Raw genomic sequence first — 23,680 nt, 5'->3', positions numbered from 1 at the left:
TGGGCCAGGACTAGCAAAAGGAGACCAGGCTGTGAAAAGAACAAAGGGCAGGACAGGAATGATATTTATTGAGTACCTACTAAATGCCAGGCCTTAGTCCAGATCACAGGAGGTGGTCCCTGGATGAGCCAATGCAAAAAAGGCTTACAGGTTTTAGTAGCCTGGATTTAGCAAGAGTCAGTAGCACTATAAAGAAACTTAATAAAGTCAAACTTTTTTTTTTTAAGGTTTTATTTACTAACTTGAGAGACAGAGCATGAATAAGGGAAAGAGGCAAAGGGAATAGTAGGCTCCCTGCTGAGCTGGGAGCCTGACGCAGGGCTCCATCCCAGGGTCCTGGGATCATGACCTGAGCCAAAGGCAGATGCTTAACCAACTGAGCTACCCAGGTGCCCCTAAAATTAATTTTTGACCAGATTAATTCAAGTATAGACTTTAGGATAAAAGAGCATATAGTCTGCTCTAGCCAGATTCTGTGTCCTGCCTTCGTCACAGTACCCTATTCACTTACAGAGAGACACATGCTAGATTTGGGGTTGGGAAACTCTGGAATCCTGTCCCGTGAGGGCCACCCAGAAGAGCCAACCCCAGTCACTGCCCCCAAGTCCCTGAAGTGCGGACCTGGAGCAGGTGGCTCAGATAGGCCTCTTAAGCTCAGAGGCCCAGGGTGGGACCCCCAAGGGAACAGGAAAAACAGCAGCCAGATCTCTGGGGGGTGAGCCACCCACAAAGCCAGGCTGCATCGGGAAGAGAAGCAGGTGCTGGAGATCTTGTGAGGACCTCCTGGCCTGCAGGACCCTAAGCTGGCCTTGACAAGATCCTCCTTCCCTGGAGGGGCCCCTTCGTGTGACACCCGTTGCTAGCCCCTAGTCCCTTCTGCAGCCAGCCTGAACTCCCAAAGCCCTTGTCCTAGGACCTCGTGGAGGTGGAGGTGCTGCTTCTCCAGGCGGTGAGGATCCGAGCCCCCATCACTCGCATGAGGACAGGAACCCAGGTGAGGCGGGAAGCTCTCCGGCCCCTCCCATCCGTGCTGGCTGTCTGAGCAGCCTCCTGGCGGGTCTTGGGCTCTGAGTTCTGGTTCGGGATGAGCTTGGCCGAGTCATGGCTAGGTCGCTATTCCTTCTCCCATTCAGCAGGCCCCCCAACAGTCCATGGGTTCAGCTCTAGCTTTAGGAGCCTTCCCCATATTTCCTGCTCCAGGTCCCTTGTGTTTTCTCCAGCACGATTACTGAGGGACACCTGTGTCCCGCCCCACCCCCCCAGAGTCTGCCAGCTTCCCAAACCTAGAATAGCACCTGGTACATAATAGGAGCTCATGCTTATATGGCGGGTACCCTGCTCCACGCTTTCTATGCAATAATTCGGTCAATGTTTGCTAACAACCCGTGAGGTTGCCCCATGTCATCTCTCTGATACAGATGAGGAAATGAATGCACGTAGAAAGCTTATGGCCTGGGCCCTGGGTCACACAGCTAGTAAGTGATAGAACTGGATATCGACCCGACAGCCTGGCACGGAGTCTGCTCTTAGCTTTTGGCAGGATTCTTCCACGTGTTTTCCCTGGCGAGCACTCAGAAACTGCAGTTCCCACCCATGCCCATCCCCCATGTGTGGGGACCCCCGGTTAGGTTGAAAGAAAAGAGCAGAGGCAGGGACCCAGGGCAGAATGAGCTGTGCCATCTGGGAGACTGCCGGCACCCTGGAGCTCCGGGGGGATGGGGGGGTCATATCACAAAGAAGGGGGTCGGTCAGCCAAGATGAGACACTGTCCACAGCCCAAGAAGGACAGTGCACAGAGGGGCTTGTTCTGTCTTTCATTTGATCACTGGCTGTTCTGCCTGCCTCTCCTGCACCTGCACTGGGCCCATCTCTGGTAAGGGAAGAATGGGGCACATGTCCCATGGGACGAAGGAGACAGTCCGTGCCCTGGGGCTCTGGGGGGCCCTCTCGGCAGTGGGACTCCTGTGGTCACAGGCCTGACTTCTCTCCTGCAGATGCCTGTTTATATCACTGGGATCACCAACAGTCAGAACCCTTTCTCCTTTGGCAATGCTGTGCCAGGCCTGACCTTCCACTGGTCTGTCACCAAGCGGGACATCCTGGACATCCGGGGGCGACACCACGAGGTAACTACCCACCCAGGGCCCCCTCCCCCGGCATGTGTGCCAGTGTCCAGAGCAGGAAGTTCTCTCCCATATTTCTGCCCATGAGGTCTGCGCCTCCCTCCCAGGCTTCTGCTAGCCCCATTCTCTCTCTCAAGGCTCGTCGGGACAGCTTCTTGCAAATGCTGCCACCACAACCATCCTCCCGTAGTGTCCTTTCTCCACTCCCGGTCCTCTCGTGTCCCGGAATCTGGGCTCCTAGCTCTCCCTCCTCGTAGCCCTTTCCACTTGAAGCACACACTGCTAAGTGCTACGGATGGGCTTCATAGTAGCCAACTTCAGAAGGCAGCAACAGTGACAGGCTGTGGGGAGGCTGCAGAAGTTCTAGAACATCACAGGTCTGGGTCAGGGTCCCTAGTTTGGGTCACCTTCTCTCTGAGGTGATGCCGGGCAGCCCTGGGGCTTTTTCCAGATTTTTCCCGGAGGACAAAATCCCCTCCTCTTAGCCCTTCTTAGAGGGACCCTGGCCTTTCCTCAAACCTCAAAGCTGGAAGAGAAGGTACTGGCCCCCTCTTAGTGCTGACTAGAGCCCATCTAAGAGAAAGGGCTTGGCGTATGTCACCCAGTGCACCAGTGGGGAAATGGGACAGGGAGTCAGCCCCGGTGACTCTGGCCTGCCACCCCCAGTGCACTGTGGTCATGCAGGGCCCAAGTAGGGGTTAGTTTGGGGAGGTTTCTTCTTGCCTTACCTGTGCACAACAGGGAGTGGGTGGTTGGGAGGGTCCTGTACCCAGGACCAGCTGTCAAGGGTACCAGGGCCCTAGGCCTTTCCTGAGAACGCGTTTGGTGTCTGTCCCAGGCTTCACTACAGCTGCCGTCACAGTACAACTTTGCCATGAATGTGCATGGCCGGGTGAAAGGCAGGACCGGGCTGCGGGTGGTGGTCAAGGCTCTGGACCCCGCTGCTGGGCAGCTGCACGGCCTCGCCAAAGAACTCGCCGATGAGATCCAAATCCAGGTAAAGGGGCGGGGGGACAGGAGCCACCATTTGAGGGAAAGCCAGTGTGCACACCAGCCCCCCTCCAACCCAGGGCCATTCGGGCCCACATGAGCCCTGCTACCACTCCTACACCTGATGGCTTCTCAGTCTGCAGGGGCCAGGAGTATATACAATGCTGTGGGAGCCCAGAGTCGAGGCTGCCCTGGGCCAGCAGGATGGGGGCGGGTGGCTGGCAGGCCAGGTGGCAGGAGCAGTGTGTACAAAGTCCTGGAGGTCTGAAATAACTTGGTGTATTCCCCAAATAGTAGATAATTCTATGCTTGGTGTTGGAATCACCTTCGTGGTAGGAAGAAGCTGGAAAATTGTGAGGCATTCATTGAATTGTCTGTGTTTATTTCACAAATACTCAGCACTTAGCAGAGGCATACTTGCCTTTCTCCACCTCTCAGTGTTGTCTTCCCTGGGAGGTGCTCCCATGAAGTCCGCGGGGGCTGCTGCTTGAGGACGAGCCTGCGGCCCAAGGGGGAAGGGGTCCAAGTGTCCCCTCCAGATTGTGGTGAATGGGCGGTGGGCCCAGAAAGGCCTAGAGGGCTGTGCTGTGTGGACGACCTGGGATGGCTCTTCTCCCTCCTGGGACTCGACACCCATTATTTCTGTCTCTGGCCTGCCCTCCTACCTCCCCTGTCCTTCGGGGCCCTTGTAAAACTAAGGAGGGGACGAGTTGCTTCTGAAGAGCATTTTTAGCTTCAGAGGGCCCCGTTCTGCCCATCTGGACTCAGTAACCTCTGGGTCCCCCTAAATTGCAAAGAAAAACTGAAAGTGGTTCCTAAATATCATGAGAAAAGAAACAGATTCAAGCCCCCTCATGTCTGGTGCCTCTCACGGGATTAAAGACAGGGCTTTGCAGCTTCCACATACTGTGACCTCAAGTGAGACACTTAACATCTTTGTGCCTCAGTTTCCCGAGCTGACAGCTGGAGGCTTGAGTACCTCAGAAACTTCAACATGCTGGATCCAGCCCACAGATGTATTTGCTTTGGCTCATGCAGCACTCTGAAACAATTTTTATTTGTTGCCAACATTTAAAAATAGGAAGATGTTGTCTAAAAACCCAGTAGGCAGCTTGTCCTAAAGATTCGGTGTCTTGGCACACAGCAGAATCAGCAGGCGATGAGAAGCCGCCTCCCCTCAGCGGAGCCAGCCCCACTGCTCCCCCTCGTCATCCCCTGGGTGGTGCAGCCACGGGTCCGTCGCTGTTGACCCTGGTGCTCACACTGTTGCTTTCCTGACACTTGAGTTAACGGGAAAGTAAGATCCCTCTCACAGCCACCTCTCCGTCCGAAGAGGGGCAACAAAGAACATGCATATAAGAAAAGCAGGAGGAAACCTATTTATAAGTATGTCTCCCAGCCCATGCATGCGTCCAAGTCAGAACTGATGCTCTATGCTGGGTACCCCCTGCCCAGTGCAGGGACCCCCCCCCACCAACATCAGAACCCCATCTTGCTCCCAGAGACGATTTATCAGTCACCATTTAGGAAGCACTGCTCCAATTGCCACATGAGGCCTGCTGTTTGAGACGAACGTGGCAAGGATTATTGCTTTTAGACCCATTTTACAGATGAGGACTTTGGGCTTATGTATATGATCAGAACATAGCAAGGCTGGAAGGGAAGGAAAATTGGACCCTTTAGAATCCAGCCCATCTGATGAGATCAGAAGCCAGTGGGGGAGCACAAAGCTGGACTCAGCATCCAGGCCCAGAGGCCAAGAGAGGTCCTCCCAAGGCCCCCTAGAGAAAAGGACTTGGAAGGGTGGTAGGCAGTTAGGGTGCTTGTCGGGAGGGGTCTGGAGTTCCCATAAGAGCTGCGACCGTAGGCTGGGGAGCTGTGGCAGGCCTTGGGGCTCCTGGGAAGCGAGGATCAGATTTGATCTGATTCACTCCGACATGACCAGGTTTCTCACCTGCCAGTCTGGTTCACTGACCCACTTGCCCCCGCACCGTGCGGCTCCCAGGAGAGCAGGACAAGAGGGAGGAAGATCAGGGCCAAGGGGCAGCTAGGGGTTATCCTGACTTGGGCACAATGGGGATCAGCTGAGACAGACCCTGAGCCCTGTAGTTCTGCACACCTCCTTCCATGCCCACAAAGATCCTCCCCCCACAGGAACCTGGGGAGCAGCCTGTGCTCCCTGGCTTCAATGGGGTATGCACACATGAGCCTGCCTGTCCACTCTTTCTCATCACACCCCTGGCCTCTGTTAAAAGCCTGCCCTTCGCATCCCATTCCCTGCCATCTGGCAGGTGCCCCCAACGGTGTTCTTCATCTCTGCCCCCCCCACCCGGTCTCACTGCCAAGAGCGGGGACAGGGGGCTGGACGGGATTCCAGCGCCTGCCAGGAACCAACTTCGCCCTCCGTTCCAGGTATTCGAGAAGCTGCTGCTGCTGAACCCTGAAATAGAAGCAGAACAAATACTAATGTCACCCAACTCATTTATAAAGCTTCAGACAAACAGGTACGTGACTCAGCGCTCGTTTGCAGCAGGCTGAGGAGTGGCGCTCTGCGTCCGACGACTCATTTGTCAAAGTTGTCAGACGCTTCCAGCCAGCTGCGTCCCTCTCTGTGCGAAGCGGGTGCGGCTTCTGCAGGCCCCTTCCCTGCCCCGCCAATTGCTCCTGCGGCTCCACGTTGCTGGTCCCCGTGGGCCTGTCTCTTCTTCCCTGGCGCCCAGCAAGCTTGTAATGCCCACTGCTCCAGTCCGTGACTCCGAAGGGGGAAAATGTACCACCTTGGAGAAGAGTTAAACTTCCAAATGCCCCTTTGTCTTCAAGACACGCTGCTCGGAAGGTAGCATTCCTAAATCAGCAGCATGGGCATCTCCAGGGCACAGGGTGAAAGGCAAGTTCTGGGCCCCACCCCAGCCCTGCACTCAGCCAGGTCCCCACTCGGGGGGGACGCACAGTGACTGCGGTGTAATTCCTGTCTCGCCTTCACGCGGGTGCCTTTGGTAGCCCTGACTTGCGTGTGAGCGGCGGTTTGCCACAGGGGGTGCTCCGAGGACCACAGGGTACTTGCATGTTGCGTGAAACACACACATGTCTAAATACCATCTGGTGTGCCTGTGGTGGTGAAGAGGAGCATGGCACGAGAAGGGTGACAGTCAAACAAGGTATGATAGTTCAGCTGTAACCCAAAGCAGGGCCTTCTGTGCAAGGCTTTAGGGGAGACATGTCAGATAGAAATGCTTGAACTAGGTCTTTTTTTTTTTTTAAGATTTGATTTATTTGAGAACGAGAGAGCTCAAGCAAGAGCAGGGGGAGGGGCAGAGGGAGAAGCAGACTCCCTGCTGAGCAAGAAGCCCTGCTGGGGCTCCATTCCAGGACCCCGGAATCATGACCTGAGCTGAAGGCAGACACTTAGCTGACTGAGCCCTGCAGGCACCTCTTGAGCTGAGTCTTGAAGGATGAGCAGGACCTCTGCAGGTTCCAAGGAAGGGGCTGGTGATGGGGCAGAAAGTTGCAGCCGAGGCAATAGCACTTATTATCGTCGTCTGAGGAGGGTCCGTAGGGCTGCGTACAAAGAGCAAGGTGACAGAGGCTAGCCCTGGGGGCAAGCACATTTCCTTCTTGTCACTTTTTGTTTTTAAGATTTTATTTATTCATTTGACAGACAGAGATCACAAATAGGCAAAGAGGAGGAAGCAGGCTCTCAGGGAGCCTGTCGCGGGACTCAATCCCAGGACCCTGAGATCATGACCTGAGCCGAAAGCAGAGGCTTTAACCCACTGAGCCACTCAGGCGCCCCTTGTCGTTTCTTTATTAAACAAAACACATGGGAGAGATTATAAAACACTGTGGTATTTGTCTTCTAACCAGTGAGGATCATTGGCAGCTTTACGAACCGTTTTCTGAGCAAGAAGCCCATTTTCACCCAGTCCCCTGCCCTTAGAAATTAGACAGGGCAAGACCATTGCTTCCCTTTCACAGTTGGGGAAACTGAGGGCCAAGAGAGGAGACACGAGGTGCCTCGAGGCATGCAGCTATCTGCTGGGCATTGGGACTGTGCTCAGGATCTGCCCGACTCAGGGCCCTATCCACTTTCCACTGTGCCAGGCCGCCTTATGTCAGTAAATGAGAAACAGTCTGCCCCAGAAACGATCTTTTTTTTTCTTTTTTTTAAAAGATTTTATTTATTTATTTGACAGACAGAGATCACAGGTAGGCAGAGAGGCAGGCAGAGAGAGAGGGAAGCAGGCTCCACGCCGAGCAGAGAGCCCGACATGGGGCTCAATCCCAGGACCCTGGGACCATGACCTGAGCTGAAGGCAGAGGCCCAACCCGCTGAGCCACCCACGTGTCCCCCCAGAAACAATCTTTACAGCAAATGTCCCATGCAAGGGATGAGAGAAGCACAGCTGTCAGTGTTTTCTCCCAGAAGCAACGCTCTCCTTGGAACCATCGGTTTTCCATATTAGGTTTCCCACAGGGGACCAAGGAGGTTATGCGCAGGCTGCCCACCCGGGTCCTAATGTACAGTGGGGCCATGTTCAGGTCTTTTGTTATCCCAGGAGCCCTCGGGAAGCCCAGATGGCTGCATCTCAGGGCAGAGACACCGGGCCCCTTCGCTGCGACCTGTTCTCCCTGCTGCGCTCTGAAAACCTGGGTCTGTTTGTTTTTCAAAGGGATGGTGCGGCATCTGTGAGCTACCGCGTCCTGGGTGGGCCGGAGAAGGTCCCCGTGGTGCAAGTGGATGAGAAGGGCTTCCTGACGTCTGGGTCTGTGATTGGGACATCTACAATCGAAGTGACTGCCCAAGAGCCTTTCGGGGCCAACCAAACCATCATCTTTGCCGTAAAGGTAGGATCGTGTTCTCCTCCTGTTTTAGAGTAATGAAAGCAATAGCACTGAAGGAAAAACCTGCCCCTCATAGGTGTAAAATGGATCTATTCACCTTTGAGCTGAGAAATTGTATGGAAGAATTCACTGATGGATAACTTGGGGCAAAGGTCCCAGAGGAAAAGCTATAGCATCTTCTGGATGTCACAGCTGAAGGTCCTTGGAGGTTACTGATCGTAATGGCCTCATTTCACAAAGGGGGAAACTGAGGCCCAGCAAGGTCTGTGATCGCTGGGACTGGCACCCCCGTGTCCCGATGGGGCCGCCGGTACCTGATTGGTGCCCAGGAGCAGTGGCTGCGTGTGCTAGATGCCCGGTGCAGAAATCATCACATTGTATCCATGGTGACATGAAGAATTCAGTAACCCATTTTACAGGCAAGAAAAGTGAGACTTATCATGGAAGTGAGTCACTTTTGGTGACTGTGAGGCAGAGCCTGGGCCCTAGTCCACATGGGCTGGGCTCAGGGTTGTGTCCCCCAGCCTTATCACAACACTTTCCATGGCCCCCTGCCATTCCATGCTCCTTAGAGCTGGGGGCTTTCTCCTTGGGCATCCTTTGGGTAGGTCCCCCAGATTTCCATCCTGTACCTCCTTGCCACAGGCTGAATCCTGAGTAACAGACAAGACACATGACTTCACGTGTCAGATTTTTGCCTGGGTCCCTGACCTGCTTCTTAATTAGTGCCTTTTTGTTTCAAGGTGGGTGCCTTGCAGGGAACTCTCCACCCTACTTTTTGAGTAAGTGGAAGCTACTCACTGCTCATCCTACTTCAGCAAATAGGTATTGAGCCCCAGCTGGTTACCTATCACTGCACCCACTGAGCTTCATCCCCTTTCGAGGGAGCAAATGTTCTGGCCAGGATAGATTTTACTCGGAGTTAGGGGGCCAGGGCGCCGTCTCTGGAGCTCGGGTTTCCTCCTCGCCATCCTGCTTTCCCTGCAGCACCCACAGCCTCCCAGTGACCCCCAGTTAATGCTTCCCCTGTAGTCCCCAATGGGCATTCCTTCACTTGAATGCCCGGAGAGCCAAGTTTCCCAAAGAAACCGAACATTCAAAGCCTAGGGGATATTTTGCAAAATGAGTAACGATAATAATTTTTCGAAGTCACGGGTTTAGGCTCTTGTCGGTTAGGTTTTCTTTTCATGAGTCTGGCCCGCTGTGTGGGAAGGCAGGAATCTCATCACTAGCTCAGGACTCTCAGGAGACCAAGGCCTTTCCTCCTTCCAGGACCCCCACGTCAATCCAGTCCCCCGTCCTTCCCGAGGGCGGTACCCAGCTGGGGAAGCTGGTTCCCAGAGCGGTCACTACCACGTCTGCTCATGTCCTCAGGTGTCTCCTGTTTCTTACCTGAGGATCTCCATGAGCCCTGTCTTGCACACCCACAACAAAGAGGCTCTGGCAGCCCTGCCTTTGGGAATGACTGTGACCTTCACAGTCCACTTCCACGATAACTCTGGAGACATCTTCCATGCTCACAACTCGGTGCTCAGCTTTGCAACCAACAGGTAGGCTGTGGGAGACCCTCATTTCTCACGGGAAGGAGTGCCTCAGTTGGACCTGGATGGCAACTGGACAGTCTAGTGCCACTGAAAGGAGACTTCATTACCTGCGGTCACCAAGAGGAGGGGACATGCCACACTTGTAGGGCCCTAGGGGGAAACCCTGGGCTGGCTCCGGAGGCGGGAGTGAAGGGAAAACAGGCCAGAACCTTTATTACCATGTGGCAGGAAGCTATCGGTGATGTCCCCAGTGGGCAGGAGGTGACCTGACACCTGACCTGACCAACACAGGTGTCGGGTTTGGGTGTGGGGTTGGAGGGCTTGAGGTAAGACTTCTGTATACCTGGGAAAGCCCATCGCAGGGGACATGGAACCACGACACAGTCATGGCCAATGCATTGGCTCTGTGATAGGTGGATACAAAAGTTGGTCACCCCATAAGGCCCACACCTTCCAGCACTCCGGTGCTGGTGAGGAAGGAGTGTGGTGTTCACTGCCTCTGCCGTGTCTCACTGACGCCTCACTATAGCCCATTTGCCGAGGCCCAGAGAGTTCAAGCCACTTGCCCTGGGTCACACAGGCAGAAAGTGGGGTTTAAATACCAGGTCGCATCTGGCTCCACCAACAAGTCATTTTGGCTATCTCTTACAGCTGTTAGCGGCAGCTGTATTTTGGAAGGTCTCAGGTGAGGTGACAGGGTGCTCTCCAGAGCAGGAAGAGAGCTGTGGCCTCCATCTGGGCCCACTGAAACCTCTGACTGGGTCTGCTGGAGCAGTGAGTCTCAAGGTCTGGTCCCAGACCAGCCTGGCCAACAGCACCCAGGAGCCCTTAGAAATGCAAGTTCCCAGGACCCAACACTTGGTGTTTTAAGGAGACCTCCAGGTGATTCTAAAGCCTCTGGTACAGACTAGCTAAAAGCAGGAGAGAGAGGCATTGGGCACAGGAGGAAAGAGGACAGCTTCGGCAGTGGTTCTAGGGAATATGGGGACAGAAGAGTATATGCAGGTGTGAGTGACCATTGCAAGTTGGCCTCCCCGCAGGCCTGCAACAGATGTGTTCCCTGTGGCCCACATACCCAGGGCCAAGCACTGGGGAAGTAGCATGGTAGGAGGACTGGGGTTTGGAGTTAGGCCCAGTTCAAGCCCCAGCTCTATCCTTTGTGGACCCTTCCCAGGCAAGGCAGCTCATCTCTGCAGGCCTCAGTCTCCATACCTGTCATGTGGGTAACCTGCCTCATCCTCAGGGCCATCAACCGAGGCCATAGTCATGAAGGCCTCCAGCAAACCATGGAGCTCTGTGCCCGTGGTATGAGCCATGCCTCGGTCTGGGACCAAGGCTACCCTGGAGGAAATGGAGGCAAGTCCTCCTAGCCCCTCGGCTACCCCACAGAAGTCATGCTGGCCCTTTTGTGGTGGGAACCCCTCTCCTGGGGACCAGTCAGGGCTGAGGGATCAGAAGGCACAGTGGAAGGAAGTGATAAAGCCAGAAACCCTGCCTCTCTGGCTGGCCAGTCCAGGCCTGGTGCTGACCAAACATGTGTCATGCACCAGCTGCTGGTCCCTGTGCTTTATAGCCACTGACCTGGTTTAGCGCTATGTCAAGCCTACGACGCCATGGGTTTATTCTCATCCCCATTTTAGAGGTGGCAGGGGACAGAGGTCGTGCCTCCTGAGAACCTCCCACCCTGCTGGGAAGGAACTGGCAAGCACTTTGTAACTCCCCTTGCCCTCTGGCCTCAGCTTTCCTTTCTAGAACATGGGGACGTGCTCCAGGCCACCCCAGCTGTGGGCCAAGGGCTCCTCCCGGGACAGAGGAGAGGAGGTCAGGTTTAGCATGGCCTGCAGTGGCCCCAGATCTGCACCAGCTGCTCAGTAACCTTGAGCCAGAGGGACGTCTGGGGCCACTGTCAGCAAGAAGCTTGTCTGGGCAGGGGCCTCCATATTTCTCCCTCCGGGGTCAGGCACCTCTTCCCTGAGACTGAGCGCCCACCTCCCCCTCCTGTGCCTAGAGACGAGTTTGTGCAAATCGGGAAGGGCGCCACGAACCACACATGTGTCGTGCGCACCATCAGCGTCGGCCTGACGCTGCTCAGCGTGTGGGATGCCGAGCACGTGGGCCTCTCCGACTTCGTCCCGCTGCCTGTCCAACAGGCCATCTCCCCAGAGCTGTCCGGAGCGCTTGTGGTGGGAGACGTGCTCTGTCTGGCCACAGTCCTGGTCGGCCTGGAAGGTAAGAGAGATGGATACGGGCCGGGGTCTCCTTCTGAATCTGGGCAGCCCCAAAGATGGGAGCGGGCTCCCTTGGTGCGGGTAAGATGAGCAGAGCTCGGAGGAGGTCCAAGAGCAGGCATCAGAGCCCTACAGGCAAATCCAGTGTGCTGCCTCTTTTTGCAAACAGGATGGCATCAGAGTTCTGCCATCCCTCTTCATTCATGTGCTGTTGGTGGCTGTGTTTCCCCTACAACGGCTGGGCCAAGCAGTGGCATCAAAGACCTCCAGGCCCCCACAGCCTGACACATGTACCGTCTGGCTCTTTACAGAGCAAGCTTGCCAGCCCCTGCGCTTGCATAGCACTGTCTGGTAGAAGTTTCTGCCACTGTGGAGACATCCCATATCTGCTAAGGCGGGGGGGCCCTCCCAATCCAGCCCTCAAAATGCACCCAAGAAACTACCTATTTCATATGAAGGCACTTGTGCCTAGTGGTTACAGGGCTGGTCAGAGTACATCCAAAAGGAAATGTAAGCAAAGAATAGCTACTGGGCCTCTTCCATGATTTCCGGATTTCAGCTGCTCCCATGCCACCTGTATTGTATATCCATGATCTACATCATTTGTTTGTTTGTTTGTTTGTTTGTTTTTTCAAAGTTTCAAATTGACTCCCTATTTTTTCTTTATCTAATTCATTTTAAAAGGAAGTTAAACACTGCTCTTAAAGAAAAACAAATCTAACTTGCCAGAAATAGAATGTGGTTGTTATTTTGTGGTCTATATTCTGTTACGTGATTGGCTCTTAACTAAGAAATGTTGTCTAGCACCTGCTCTCAACCCTGACACTGGCTTTGTTTGCTAAAAAACACTGGATAAACAGTTGGGGGTAGGCAGGGGTGGTCCTGTGGAGAGGGCCAGCTCCCAGGTCATCCCAGGACAAGGGAATGATCAAGAGATTACAAGCGGGGAGGCACTAGAGAGAAAGGAGGGCGGGAGGTTCACTCTGGGCAGGGGTTGCAGCTGTGCAGAAAGCAGGTACCCTAGGCCTGCAGCTAGCCCCGGGTGGCTACAGCCAGGAGTCTGCGGTGGGAGTGGGGGGAGTGGGCCCCAGCCAGGGTGCCAAGGCCAGTGGGATAGATGGCTTCTACCCTGAGGTTGATGAGTTGAGCCCCCCGGGGCAGCAATGTGGAGCATGGGGCTGGGCGGGGCCAGAGGCTGATGCTGTCACCTGGGGGACAGAGTTTGGCCATGGTATTGGCTATGGGAATGGTGAGTGACAGCCAGCACTTCCTCTCCCAGGCCTCTCTGGAACCTGGAGCTCCTCAGCCAGCAACATCCTCCATATCGACCCGAGGACAGGCGTGGCGGTGGCCCGAGAGGCGGGATCTGTGACCATTTACTACGACGTTGCGGGGCACCTGAGGACCTACAAGGAGGTGGGACTTTGGGGGCACATGTGGCTGACCCTCTTGGGGTGAAACCCTTAGCTTTCTCTACTGAATGACTCCCTTTTCTCGAGCAAAGAAGCAGTAGCATCTTGCTAGCAGTCAGGATCCGGAGTCATGAGTCTGGGTTCCGCTGCCCCCTGCCTCTGGGATTGGAACAAGCTCCCTTTTTGGCACAGGCCCCTGCCTTCCCGCATTCAAAATGGTGCCATGACAAGGACTGGTGTCCTGGAGTTGCCATCCCCCCATTCCCTGGCTCCCATACACTCTGGTGGACTGACAGGAAGGTCCCCCATGGGCATCCCCCCGGGAGTCCTGGGGTGGGTGGGCCAGTGTGGTGATTTGGCGTCACTGACGAAGTTAAGCCTCCCCGGCAAGCCACCCCTTGAGTCTTTCTGGAGGCAAACAAAACTGTTCTCTCCTCTGTTTATCTCCAGCCGAGAATGAATCAATGAGCCACGTCGGGCCGCGTTCCAAATGTGTCTCATTTTAGAGCCAGCATGCACGTGATCGAATCGAGCAGTTTAACCTGACAGCTCACACGTTTAGTGCTGGGGCCGTGCAGTGGGGGAGCTGATCCCAGATAGGGGCACCTGGTGACTGACGAAGCTGTGTTCTCCTGGGAGGAGCCACCGAGAGTGGGCAGGGGCTGGGCAGCATTGGCTGGGGGAGGGAGGGGGCGGCTGGATGAGAGAGCGTGGCATAGGCAAAGTTGTACCCAGCTCCAGAGCCCAGCCCTGATGATGGGAACCTACCTAGGCGGTGGGTGGGGCGGGGGGGCAGTGGAGGCTGGCATGGCCATCATGATGCACCCTGGGTTCCAGGAAGTTCTGTGGAGTGGTTAAGCATGTGAGCCTGAGGGCCAGGTTGCCTGGGTTCACATCCCAGCTGGGCCACTGAGAGGCTCTGTGGCATCAGGTAAGTTATTTCACCTCTCTGTGCCTTGGTTTTCCTGTCTGTGAAATGGATAGAAGAGTGTTATAAGGATTAAAGGCACTCACGTGTGAACAGCTTGGAATGGTACTCAGCAAACCTTCAGTAGGTATTAGCTGCACTGTTACTGCTTTACAGCAAAGAGACAAAAGCTTATGCCAAACCTAGGAGGGCTTCATCAGGGATTTTGTTTGTTTGTTTGTTTTTTACAGTAGAGAGTGATCTAGATCAGAGGTAAGGTTTGGAACGGGTCCCAGTGCCTGGCAAAGTTTAAGAGCCCAAGAGAGGGAGAGGAGCTGCAGGGAAAACAGGCAGGGGGCTGGGGATGGGACTGGCACCATTGGGCGGGCAGAAACTAAGGGTGGGTTTGGGGGAGACTGAGCGGGGAGAGTCATTGGTGATCAATGACCATTTGGAAGCAGGGATTGAGGGAGAAAGAGGCTTTGGGGATCCAGGGTCTGGTTTGGGTGACAAGGTGGATGTTGGTCCTTTACACTGACTACGGTGGGGGGTGGGTAGGGGTGCGGAAGGAGGGGCCGGTGTGGGTGGAAGATGAGTCAGTTGAGAAATGGCCAGCCTAAGGTGGTTATAGCTCCTCTGTGTGGGGCTGGTGGTAAGGCAGCAGGTGTTCCTGGAGCTCCAGAGCAGGGAGCAGGAGAGGGGTTGGGGGGCTAAGGACAGGGATGGTTCTGGAAGACCTGAGAATGGACGGGACTGTGCAGAACATACTAGAGCAGGAGGGGAGAGGGGCAAGGCCTTGGGTCCCCTCTGCAAGGTGTGGAGGAGGAGGAAGAAGTGGGGAGAAGATGATAGCCTGGTGGTCAGAAGGAGTCCAGGAGAAGATGGGAAGACCTAGGGCCAGAGTGCAGGTGCCTACCAGTGAGTCTGAAGGCCCTGGGGCCAGCCCACAGGCCTGCCTATGCTTCTGCATCAGCCATGGCCCTGGTAGCTTCGTGAGCTTTGGGGAGGAGTAAGACCCCATCCCTACTCTTAGGGAGATCACATTCTGGTAGAAATCAGATCTGTGGGAGGCAGGAAGTGCTGAGTGCCTGCCCAGAGGTGGGTAGACAGGCTTCCAGCTAGAGGAGGTGACTCGAGCTGGGCCTACAAGGACCAACAGGGTCAGTCTCTGCAGGGAGGGTGGAAGCTTAAGGTAGGTGCACAGCTGCAGCGGGGGGTTGGGGGAGGTGTGGGTGTGGCCAGTGCAGGATGAGCAAAGGGGATGGGTAGGAAAAAATCTGGGAAGACTTCAGTCTGGCCTGGGGGCGGGGGGTGTCAGTCCTTACCCAGGGTATGTGGGTTGCATTTTCATCCAGGTGATTTATGTTGAATAAATGACAGTAAAGTAAAACAGTGCCTTCTCTCTTCACTGAAAGCCTAATTAACGAAACTAATGAACCAGAGAAGTGATCGCAACTGTCCCAGGAGCCAAATTCTGTAGCCCACCCCAAACCATTGAACGAATTCAGGCCCACAGTCCAGCTGGGGCTCTGCTGCTCTGGAAAAACAGTCAGCTCAGAGAGAGGGCAAGGCTGCAGGGTCTGACTGGCCCCAGGGTCTAACCCCAGCTCCACCACCTCTGGGCAAGTCCCTCAAATGCTGAGCCTCAGTCTTGTCCCCTGTGCAGTGGGTTGTGCCTCATCACAGGCAGAAGGGTGAGGTCACGAAATTGCCCAGCCACCAGGCCCACACGTGGTCGGTGCTCAGTGCAGCTGCCTCGGCTCCCTCCCCAGATAGCGATTGGTGTCCCTCAAAGGATCGTGGCCCGTTCCATCCGCCCAGGCCAGACCAGCTTCCAGGAGGCCTCCAAGGTGACCGTCACCGTGGGAGACAGAAGCTCTAACCTGAGAGGTAGAGAGTAAGGGGCTTGCTTGGTCCGGGGAGGGGCCCTGCTGGGCTCAGGGGCTCTGCCGCCATTTTGTCTGCTTTTCCCACTCAAACTCACGCCAGAGCTGCATTTAAACTCCTTCTGGCCTGTTGCTTCCAGCTTTTTAGAAATCCAAGTTGTCCCCAAGCAGAGACAATGAAAAGAGACCTTCCTAAAAGATCCTGGTGCCCAGAAATAGCCTGTATCTGAGCCAGAAATGCCCCTTCAGCCTTGGGTCACCTGAGGAAAGAAAGCCACACTTTACCCCCATGAATCCCAGAAAGTAGTGACTTAGCAGAGATCTCACGGCTGATTTTTATAATTAGCTCTTCCAAGCCTTGCATGGAACATTCGACCCTATCCCCTGCCCATGACAGTCCTGGACAGCAGCTGTCAGGAATAAATCCATCAATACGGACCGGTTTTTTGTTTGTTTGTTTTTGGTTGTTGTTGTTGTTTTTTTTAACCACTTAACTGGTGGAATTAAATATGGCTGTCCTCCTTCTGATTGATGAGACACCTTTACTGTATCCACTCACCTCTGTTTTCCTACCTCAGTGTGTGGGGACAGCACCATGCAGTTGCTGAAATGATCCTCAGCGTATCCATGGGGAACTCTTGCCCTCCCGATGTCCAGAAATAAATTGCCCATTTTTCCCCACTGACAGGGACAGAAGATGCGCATTAGTGGGCCTGACCCGTCCAGCCGGGCCATTGGATACAGCCTCTAGCACAAATGCTCGAATTTGGATCTGGACTTGCCCCAATTCCGAATGGCCCTCCTTCCCCCTAGAATTGTCCTTGGCTTTTATAACCTCCAGCAGCATCGTGAAGCTGGGGGCAGTCCCGGGGCACCCCGCAAGCATCTATTCGCAACCCTTCCGGCCTGTGTATGCAGCCTGCTCTCGCGTCCTCATTTTGGGGCACCACGGGCAGGTGCACAGGCCCTGGGCGGGCCTGGCCCACACCCTCCTCACACACTTCCCATCTCCAGGAGAGTGCTCCCCAGCCCAGATGGAAGTCATTGAGACTCTGCGTCCAGAATCCCTCATTAGCTGCCAGGTTCAGTTCAAGCAAGACGTCTTCGATTTCCCAGCACGCAACGTCTTCACAGTGGAGCCAGGATTTGACGCAACTCTGGGTGAGTTGGCGAGGGTGCGAATGGGTGTGTTTGGCCCACCATGCCTCTGTGCAGAGGGGCCCTGTCTATCAGGAGCCCAGCCTGGGGACTTAGGCCACCCTCTGGACGCGGGTCCCTTGCAATCACCAGGAGTGCTTGGCAGGCCCATGCTGGGTGACAGCCGCTCTCCGCAGCCCCCCTCCATGTGGCAGGAAGGACACACTTCCGAGCTGGAAAAGCTGGGCTCGAGGCCCAGAGCCGTTGGGTGTCAAGGATCTGCAAACTGGGCAGGATGGTGCCTTGCCCGCCCTGGTGACAGGGTTGAGCAATGTAAATGAGCAATGGCTAGAAGGGTCCTGGGTAACGAGTTTGGGCCACACGGTGTGTCAGAACATCACTGTTCCATGGCCTGTGGAGCTGAAGGCTGGTGCCCTGGGGTTGGAGCGGCCGCCTGGGCCCCTGGCATCCTGGCCAAGTGACGCTGTCACCAATGCACTCTATGAAAAGGGGTGCCCTCCTGGGGCACTTCAAGGGTTCAGTAGGATAGTGCCTGTGACCTGCTTAGCATGGGCCAGCACACACGCCTATCGAGTCCTTGATGGTCACTGCCAGCATCAGTATGATGATGACTGTTGATGAGCATTTGGCCCGTTTTTCAGTTCCTTCCAAGAACATGCAGCTCAGTCTTAATTAGCAGGAGTTAGCCACAGCACCGTGCCAGGTCCTAAGCCCAGCCTGCAGCTCCCTGTGGCTCGGGTTAGTACCCAGGCCACTGCCCAAGACGCTAGAGGTATGTCCTCAGGGCACGTCATGTGTGGGGCCCAAGCGTACAGAGTGGGTACCTGGGGGTCCCATATCCTCTTTACCCGCGAATGTGACCCCATGAGGGGTGAAATGTTATTCCCACCTGACCGAGGAAAAGCATGCCAGCAAGAAGGCCGACTTACCCACCAAGGGGCACTTGGCCAGCATGGGCATGGAAGCGACTCCAACACAGGCACCCAGGTTCTAAGCTGCAGGGGAGGGAGGGCTCTTAGGGCCCCCGTTGGCAGTATCCATTTAACTCGTTTGTCCATTCAGGGCAGGCATGGAGGATTCAGCAGGTACCAAAATAATCCCAATCCATGCCCTCCAAGAACTTCCTGTCTCTGTACTGGGAGTCAGCCCCAGCTGGCCTGTAAGCCCAGCATTGGGTCAGGGTAACTGTTGATCATTGACTCACAGTCCCTCTGAGCCAGGATGGCTGGGCCCTGAGATGCAGCACTGGCCCATGCCTTCCCACCCCAGGGAACGTCAAGGCAATGGGGATCTGGTAAACCAGAGCATTCTGGGAAGGGAGCCAGAGTGCTAGTCCCAGAGAGGGTGTCCAAGCCACCAGGGGTACGTCCCTGGAGAGTCCTGGAGGAGGGAATGTCCCTGGAGGGTCCCAGAGGAGGGGATGCGTCAGGTGGGCTCTGAAGGGGGTTAGGAGTTGTCCAGTTAGAGAAACCAGTAGAAAGTGTAGCATGAGGTCACAGGCAGGAGAGGGGACTAAGGGGAACATCCTCATCTCCACAGGCCGGTACCTCTGCTCGGTCACAATGCACAGGCTGACGGACAAGCAGCTGAAACATCTCAGCATGAAAAAGACGGCACTGCTGGTCACCGCCTCCATCCCGGGCAGCCATGCCCCCAGAGAGCATGTGGGCGCCGAGGTGCCCTTCAGCCCAGGGCTGTACACTGACCAGGCTGAAATCCTTTTGAGCAACCATTACACCAGCTCCGAGGTCAAGGTCTTTGGTGCCATGGAGATTCTCGAGAACCTGGAGGTGAGTGGCATCCACACATGAGCCAGGGGCCTCGGAGATGACTGGGAAGCAGGGAGGCCCAGGTGGAACATGGAGGCCTGGACCACCTCTCTTTAAAATGAGAAATTTTAAAGAAAATGTCCATATCCTTTTCTTTTTTCCCATGCCACTACCGTTATCTATGAATTACTGTGATTTCTGCAAGTCTTCGCCAACCAGGAGTTAAGTATGTGGAGCCAGTACTTAGCATAGGGCTTCCCAGGCGCATAGTATGTGCTCAGTGAACGTTTGGTATGCTCAGTGAATGAAGTCAGTGCAGGACTGCACACTGACATGGGGCAGGAGGGAAAACCTCTAATCCCTGACCTGTCACTGACACCTGCACAGCTGGGGACAAGTCCCTTGCTCCGGGCCTCAGTTTCCCATCTGCTGAGTACTAAGTGAATGGTGTCCTGTGTTCTGCCATGTAGCACGCTGGGAGATCTGGGGTGACAGGCCCAAGGGGGTTTTGGCTCCTCTGTTTACCTCAGCCCTTGTCTCGCTGCAGCGAATGTGGCTGAACATTCTTGGAGAGAGACAGGGATGAATTCGTTGCTGGTGACAGAGGGTCTGCCAGGCCTTGGGGTTGAGCTGCTGGCGATCAGCCAGTAACAGAGCTCCAGGCTATTCCCTTGGAAAGTTGGCATTTGGTGATAGTTCATGTTAGTTTAACATTTTTTTATAAAGAGCCCTTGATTAGAATTCAATGGTATTGATTTGTCCTTTCCTTAAAAACACTCTAAGTATAGACACCGTGCTCCTTCCCTGACTTCGCGGATTTCCTGCTGTCAGTTAAAAGCACCCAGGCATCATCACCTGCCTAGGAAGGGGGCCTGGGGAGGGGTCTCCAGTCCTCCACCCTTGGGCCCAGGAGGGAAGCACAGCATTTCAGGCAGAAGTGAGGCATGCTCCTCTCCAGCACTAATGTTTCTCCCAGGTGAAATCGGGGTCCCCAGCCGTGCTGGCGTTTGAGAAGGAGAAGTCTTTGGGGCTCCCCAGCTTCATCACCTACACCGTCGGCGTCTCAGATCCCACAGCCGGCAGCCAGGGGCCTCTGTCCACCGCCCTGACCTTCTCCAGTCCCATGACTAACCAAGCCATCACCATCCCGGTCACCGTGGCCTTTGTGATGGATCGCCGAGGGCCTGGTCCTCGTGAGTCATGGGACGGGACACAGCTGGGATGGACCTGGGTGGGGAGGACTGGGCTACAAGGTCTTAGCTGTTTGTGGCAACCTGGGGGCATCGATAACAGGACGACTCAGAAATGCAGAAAGTCCTGCGACGCGAATATGGCTCTTTTGAGCGGACACACGTGCTTTGCTTCCCCGTCTGCTCTCAACACGGCAGCAGTTAGAGGGATCCTGTTGAAAAGTGACTAGACCATGCCCCTCCACTGCGCAACACTCTGCTATAGCTCCCACCTCCCTCAGGAGGTAAAGCCCAAGTGTCTCCAGGATCTTGGAAAGCCCCCACGTAATCCGCCTTCCCCACCCATTTGTGAGCACTTGCTCCAGCCATGCCGGCCTCCCTCCTGTTTGGGGCACATGTGCGGCCCCCAGCTGAGTCCCTGGCATTCACTGTTCCCTCTGCCTGCGATGCCTTTCCCCCAGGTAGCCCCTTAGCCAAGACCCCTCGCCTGCTTCCAGCCAACCTTCCCTCAAACTTTCTCTGTTCATATAGTAGGAAACTTTGAACCTTACTTCTACTCGAGCCTTTTTCCATCTTCCATGGCACTATTCTCAACTGTCAGCCTATGGAATAATTAATACAATTAATGATTAATTAATTAACCAGTAGTTAATGATTAATTAATACAATTATGATAGCTACCAGTCTTCCCCCACTAGAAGCTAAGCACTGTATGTGGGGACGGCGCCTAGAAGAGGGCCTAACTAACATACATAGGTGCTCAGTAATGGGCAATTTATTGATTCTGTAGACATTATTAGCACCTGCTGCATGCCAGGCCCTGTGCTGGGCAGAGGCCTGAGAAGCCCCCCACCCCAAATAGGGCATGGATTATAAACACAGCAAGAAAGGAATGGAGGCATATGGAGGGGTAATTTTACCTCTGCTGGCTTGAGGGTACCATTCAAAGGGGCTGCTTCCACCAGGTCCAGAAGGAGGAGTAGCTGGGGGAGGGCAATGCAGTCAGTAAGACCCTGGGGTGATATGCTGGATAAGAGGCTGGGCCACGAGGAGCCTTGAATGCCAGGTCAGGGGCTCAGGCCTTTTCTTGAGAGCAAGAAAGTGGCCTGGTCCGTTCTGGCTGGGAGCAGACTGTAGGGATGGGACCAAGGTCAAGGGCACTTGAAGAGGCGAACACCTCCTTACTGCCAAGCAGGGATGTGTCCTGACACAGGACAGCCCAGTGAGGGAGAGGAGGTGCAGGATGAGGTAGAGGAAGACGGAAGAGGAGGCCACAGTCTGGACCACCCCGAGGCAGGGCCCCAGAGGTGCGATAGCTTTGGAGCAAATGATACTGGCATCCCTTGGTGCATGGGCCCCAGTTCTGAGAACGGCAAGATCCCTGTCCAGTGCCTTTACCCAACACTGACTGGCATTGCCATGGGCAGTGCAGCTCATGGCTTGACACTTTCAACACTGCCTTGCCTTTCCAGGCAACACAGCTGCCTCCTGGGCATCTCCCCCTCCCCCTTGACTCCCCCACACACGTCTGTTCTTCCACACACGTCTGTTCTTCTTGGAATGGGTATGGACGCTGAGCCCACCTCCAAGGAAGTGGGGCCTCAGATGGAGCTGGGTTGGTTCCAGTGACCCAGAATGTGCTAGAACAGAGCACTGGAGTGACTGCCTTACAGGACCGGACACTGGTCCCCCCCAGGCCTTGGGCAGGCCACCACCCCCTTTGGCTGGGCACACAGACACAAGGCAACTCCATGTGTTGGTTTGGTGACTTGTCTTTCCATCGATCGCAGACGGCGCCAGCCTCTTCCAGCACTTCCTGGACTCCTACCAAGTGATGTTCTTCACGCTTTTCGCCCTGCTGGCTGGGACTGCTGTCATGATCATAGGTGAGGTGGGCTGCACTGTGTGCCCTGGTTTGCTCCCCCCGCCCACTCTAACCAGCCACGTGGTCTTGCAGCCTACCACACTGTTTGTGCACCCCGGGAGCTCAACGCACCTCCGGCCCTCTCCCCCCGAGCCAGCCCTCGCCACAGCCCCCACTGTGAGTACCCCACCACTGGCGGATGCAGCCAGGCAGGGCTGGGGCTAAGAGGAAGGGGTCCTAAGAGGAAGTGGGGATCAGGGCCCTGAACCCCAAGTCTCAGAAGCTCTGGCCCTGGGCAAGAGTGGCAGCTGAGGTATGAGGCCCAGAAGGCAAATCGGGAAGCTGGGGAGGGGTAACGGTACACTGGTCCTGGGCGAGGAGAGCTTTCCCCAGGCAGAACCGTACAGGGGGGCGGGGTGGCAGGCTGGTGGCAGGGAGCTGTCTGTGGGTGTGCTCGCTGGGACTGGCTCCCCGTGCCAGGGCTGCCACAGAGGCCCGCAGAGGGTTGGGCTGGCTGACTCAGAGGTGCAGGTTCGGACAGTCCCAGGGATAGATCTCAGAGGGATCTCAGAGGGAGAGGAATCACGAGGACCATTCCTCTTCATAGTCCAGTTGTCCCTGGTGACCCTGTATAGCTCCAGGGGATACTTCTGTCTGTGAGAAGTGCAATGTCCGACCACGACGGTGCGTGGCAGCCCTTACATCTTCTGTGTTCCGTTGGAGGGTTCTTTCCCCTGAACAGGTGTCTGCTGAGCCCAAGAGGGCATGGCCAGGTTTCAAAGAATCTGAATTTTTGGAAGATAAGAGTTTCATGTATAGATGCATTTTCCTGAATGACAAGGTCCTGCATGCACCCTGGACCCCTAGCACCATAGCCTTCCACAAACATCCCCCAGCCAGCCTCGCAGCGGACACTCACCCTTTCTAACCCCATCTCCCAGTGCACCCCTCCCTCAGTGTCTTGCGGCCACTGTGGAGTTTTGGCTTTATTTCTGGAATACTCCGGACTTTTCTGCTCACATGGGAGCCTTTGTTCATGCAGTTTTCTCAAGGAGCTCTTCCTGCCGGGATAGCCAGGCCCTCCTCCCAGCATGCCCTGTGGGCTCATGGATGCTTCCATGTGGTCCTGAGACCCGCTGCTTGCTCTCTCCCACAGGTCTGCTGTGGGGGAGGGGGGTCAGGCTTCCGCTCCAGGTCTCCCTGCATGCCCAGACATCACTACCATCCCTTGGGTGACATCACGCCACTGACCCAGGGCTGCCTGGGGGACTGGTCGCTGGGGGAACTAGGTGGCCGAGTTGGGCTGCCGACACTTCTCCCCAGGGGCTCTTCTGGCATGGCTGAGGAATCCCTGGGGAAGGCCGAGCTCTCCTATTTGCTCTGTTCCTCATTTCGTCTCTCTCCCTCCTAGATTTTACCGCCTCGTCGCCGACGCCTTTCAACGCACTGCCTCCTAGCCGCAGAGCCAGCCCGCCCTCAAGGCTGTGGAGCCCCGCATACACCTCCCACTAGTCGGCGGGCCGGCCCTGCGCCCCCACGGCGGGGACACCCCTGCTCAGCCCAGCCTGGAGTACCAGGCCCCCTCGCTGCCTGTCCTGGCCTGTAGCTCAGGCCGTGCCTGCTAGCTGCTGCTGACACGTAGAGGAGTCCCAGGTGGCTTGGATTTGGTTTTGTTCTTAGCCTTCACGAACTCACTGGCTCATCCTTCATGCCTGGTTGTCTGGGGTTTCTGGGCAACATGCAGTCCTGCTTCTCTTTTCCCTCCAG

General features: G+C 55.5%; 1 protein-coding gene across 1 annotated transcript in view; it reads left to right on the top strand.

Moving 5' to 3' along the window:
* NUP210 (nucleoporin 210) overlaps positions 1 to 22,687 on the top strand; it is a 74,677-nt gene extending 51,990 nt beyond the window's left edge. Inside the window, exons 23-38 of the mRNA XM_044252907.1 lie at positions 914 to 994; positions 1,090 to 1,098; positions 1,884 to 2,126; positions 2,962 to 3,120; positions 5,526 to 5,617; positions 7,784 to 7,958; positions 9,330 to 9,505; positions 11,508 to 11,728; positions 13,007 to 13,143; positions 15,819 to 15,936; positions 16,947 to 17,093; positions 18,630 to 18,880; positions 19,836 to 20,052; positions 21,840 to 21,935; positions 22,007 to 22,090; positions 22,521 to 22,687. Of these exons, the coding sequence (XP_044108842.1) occupies positions 914 to 994; positions 1,090 to 1,098; positions 1,884 to 2,126; positions 2,962 to 3,120; positions 5,526 to 5,617; positions 7,784 to 7,958; positions 9,330 to 9,505; positions 11,508 to 11,728; positions 13,007 to 13,143; positions 15,819 to 15,936; positions 16,947 to 17,093; positions 18,630 to 18,880; positions 19,836 to 20,052; positions 21,840 to 21,935; positions 22,007 to 22,090; positions 22,521 to 22,573 (2,259 nt within the window). The 3' untranslated portion in view covers positions 22,574 to 22,687. The remainder of the gene's footprint in view (positions 1 to 913; positions 995 to 1,089; positions 1,099 to 1,883; positions 2,127 to 2,961; positions 3,121 to 5,525; positions 5,618 to 7,783; positions 7,959 to 9,329; positions 9,506 to 11,507; positions 11,729 to 13,006; positions 13,144 to 15,818; positions 15,937 to 16,946; positions 17,094 to 18,629; positions 18,881 to 19,835; positions 20,053 to 21,839; positions 21,936 to 22,006; positions 22,091 to 22,520) is intronic.
* Positions 22,688 to 23,680: the final 993 nt, after the last annotated feature.

This window comes from Neovison vison, chromosome 6 (genome assembly GCF_020171115.1).
Source record: "Neovison vison isolate M4711 chromosome 6, ASM_NN_V1, whole genome shotgun sequence".
Classification (NCBI taxonomy): Eukaryota; Metazoa; Chordata; class Mammalia; order Carnivora; family Mustelidae; genus Neogale; species Neogale vison.
The sequence above is the reverse complement of the archived record's forward strand: the minus strand, read 5'-3'. Positions and strand labels throughout refer to the sequence as shown.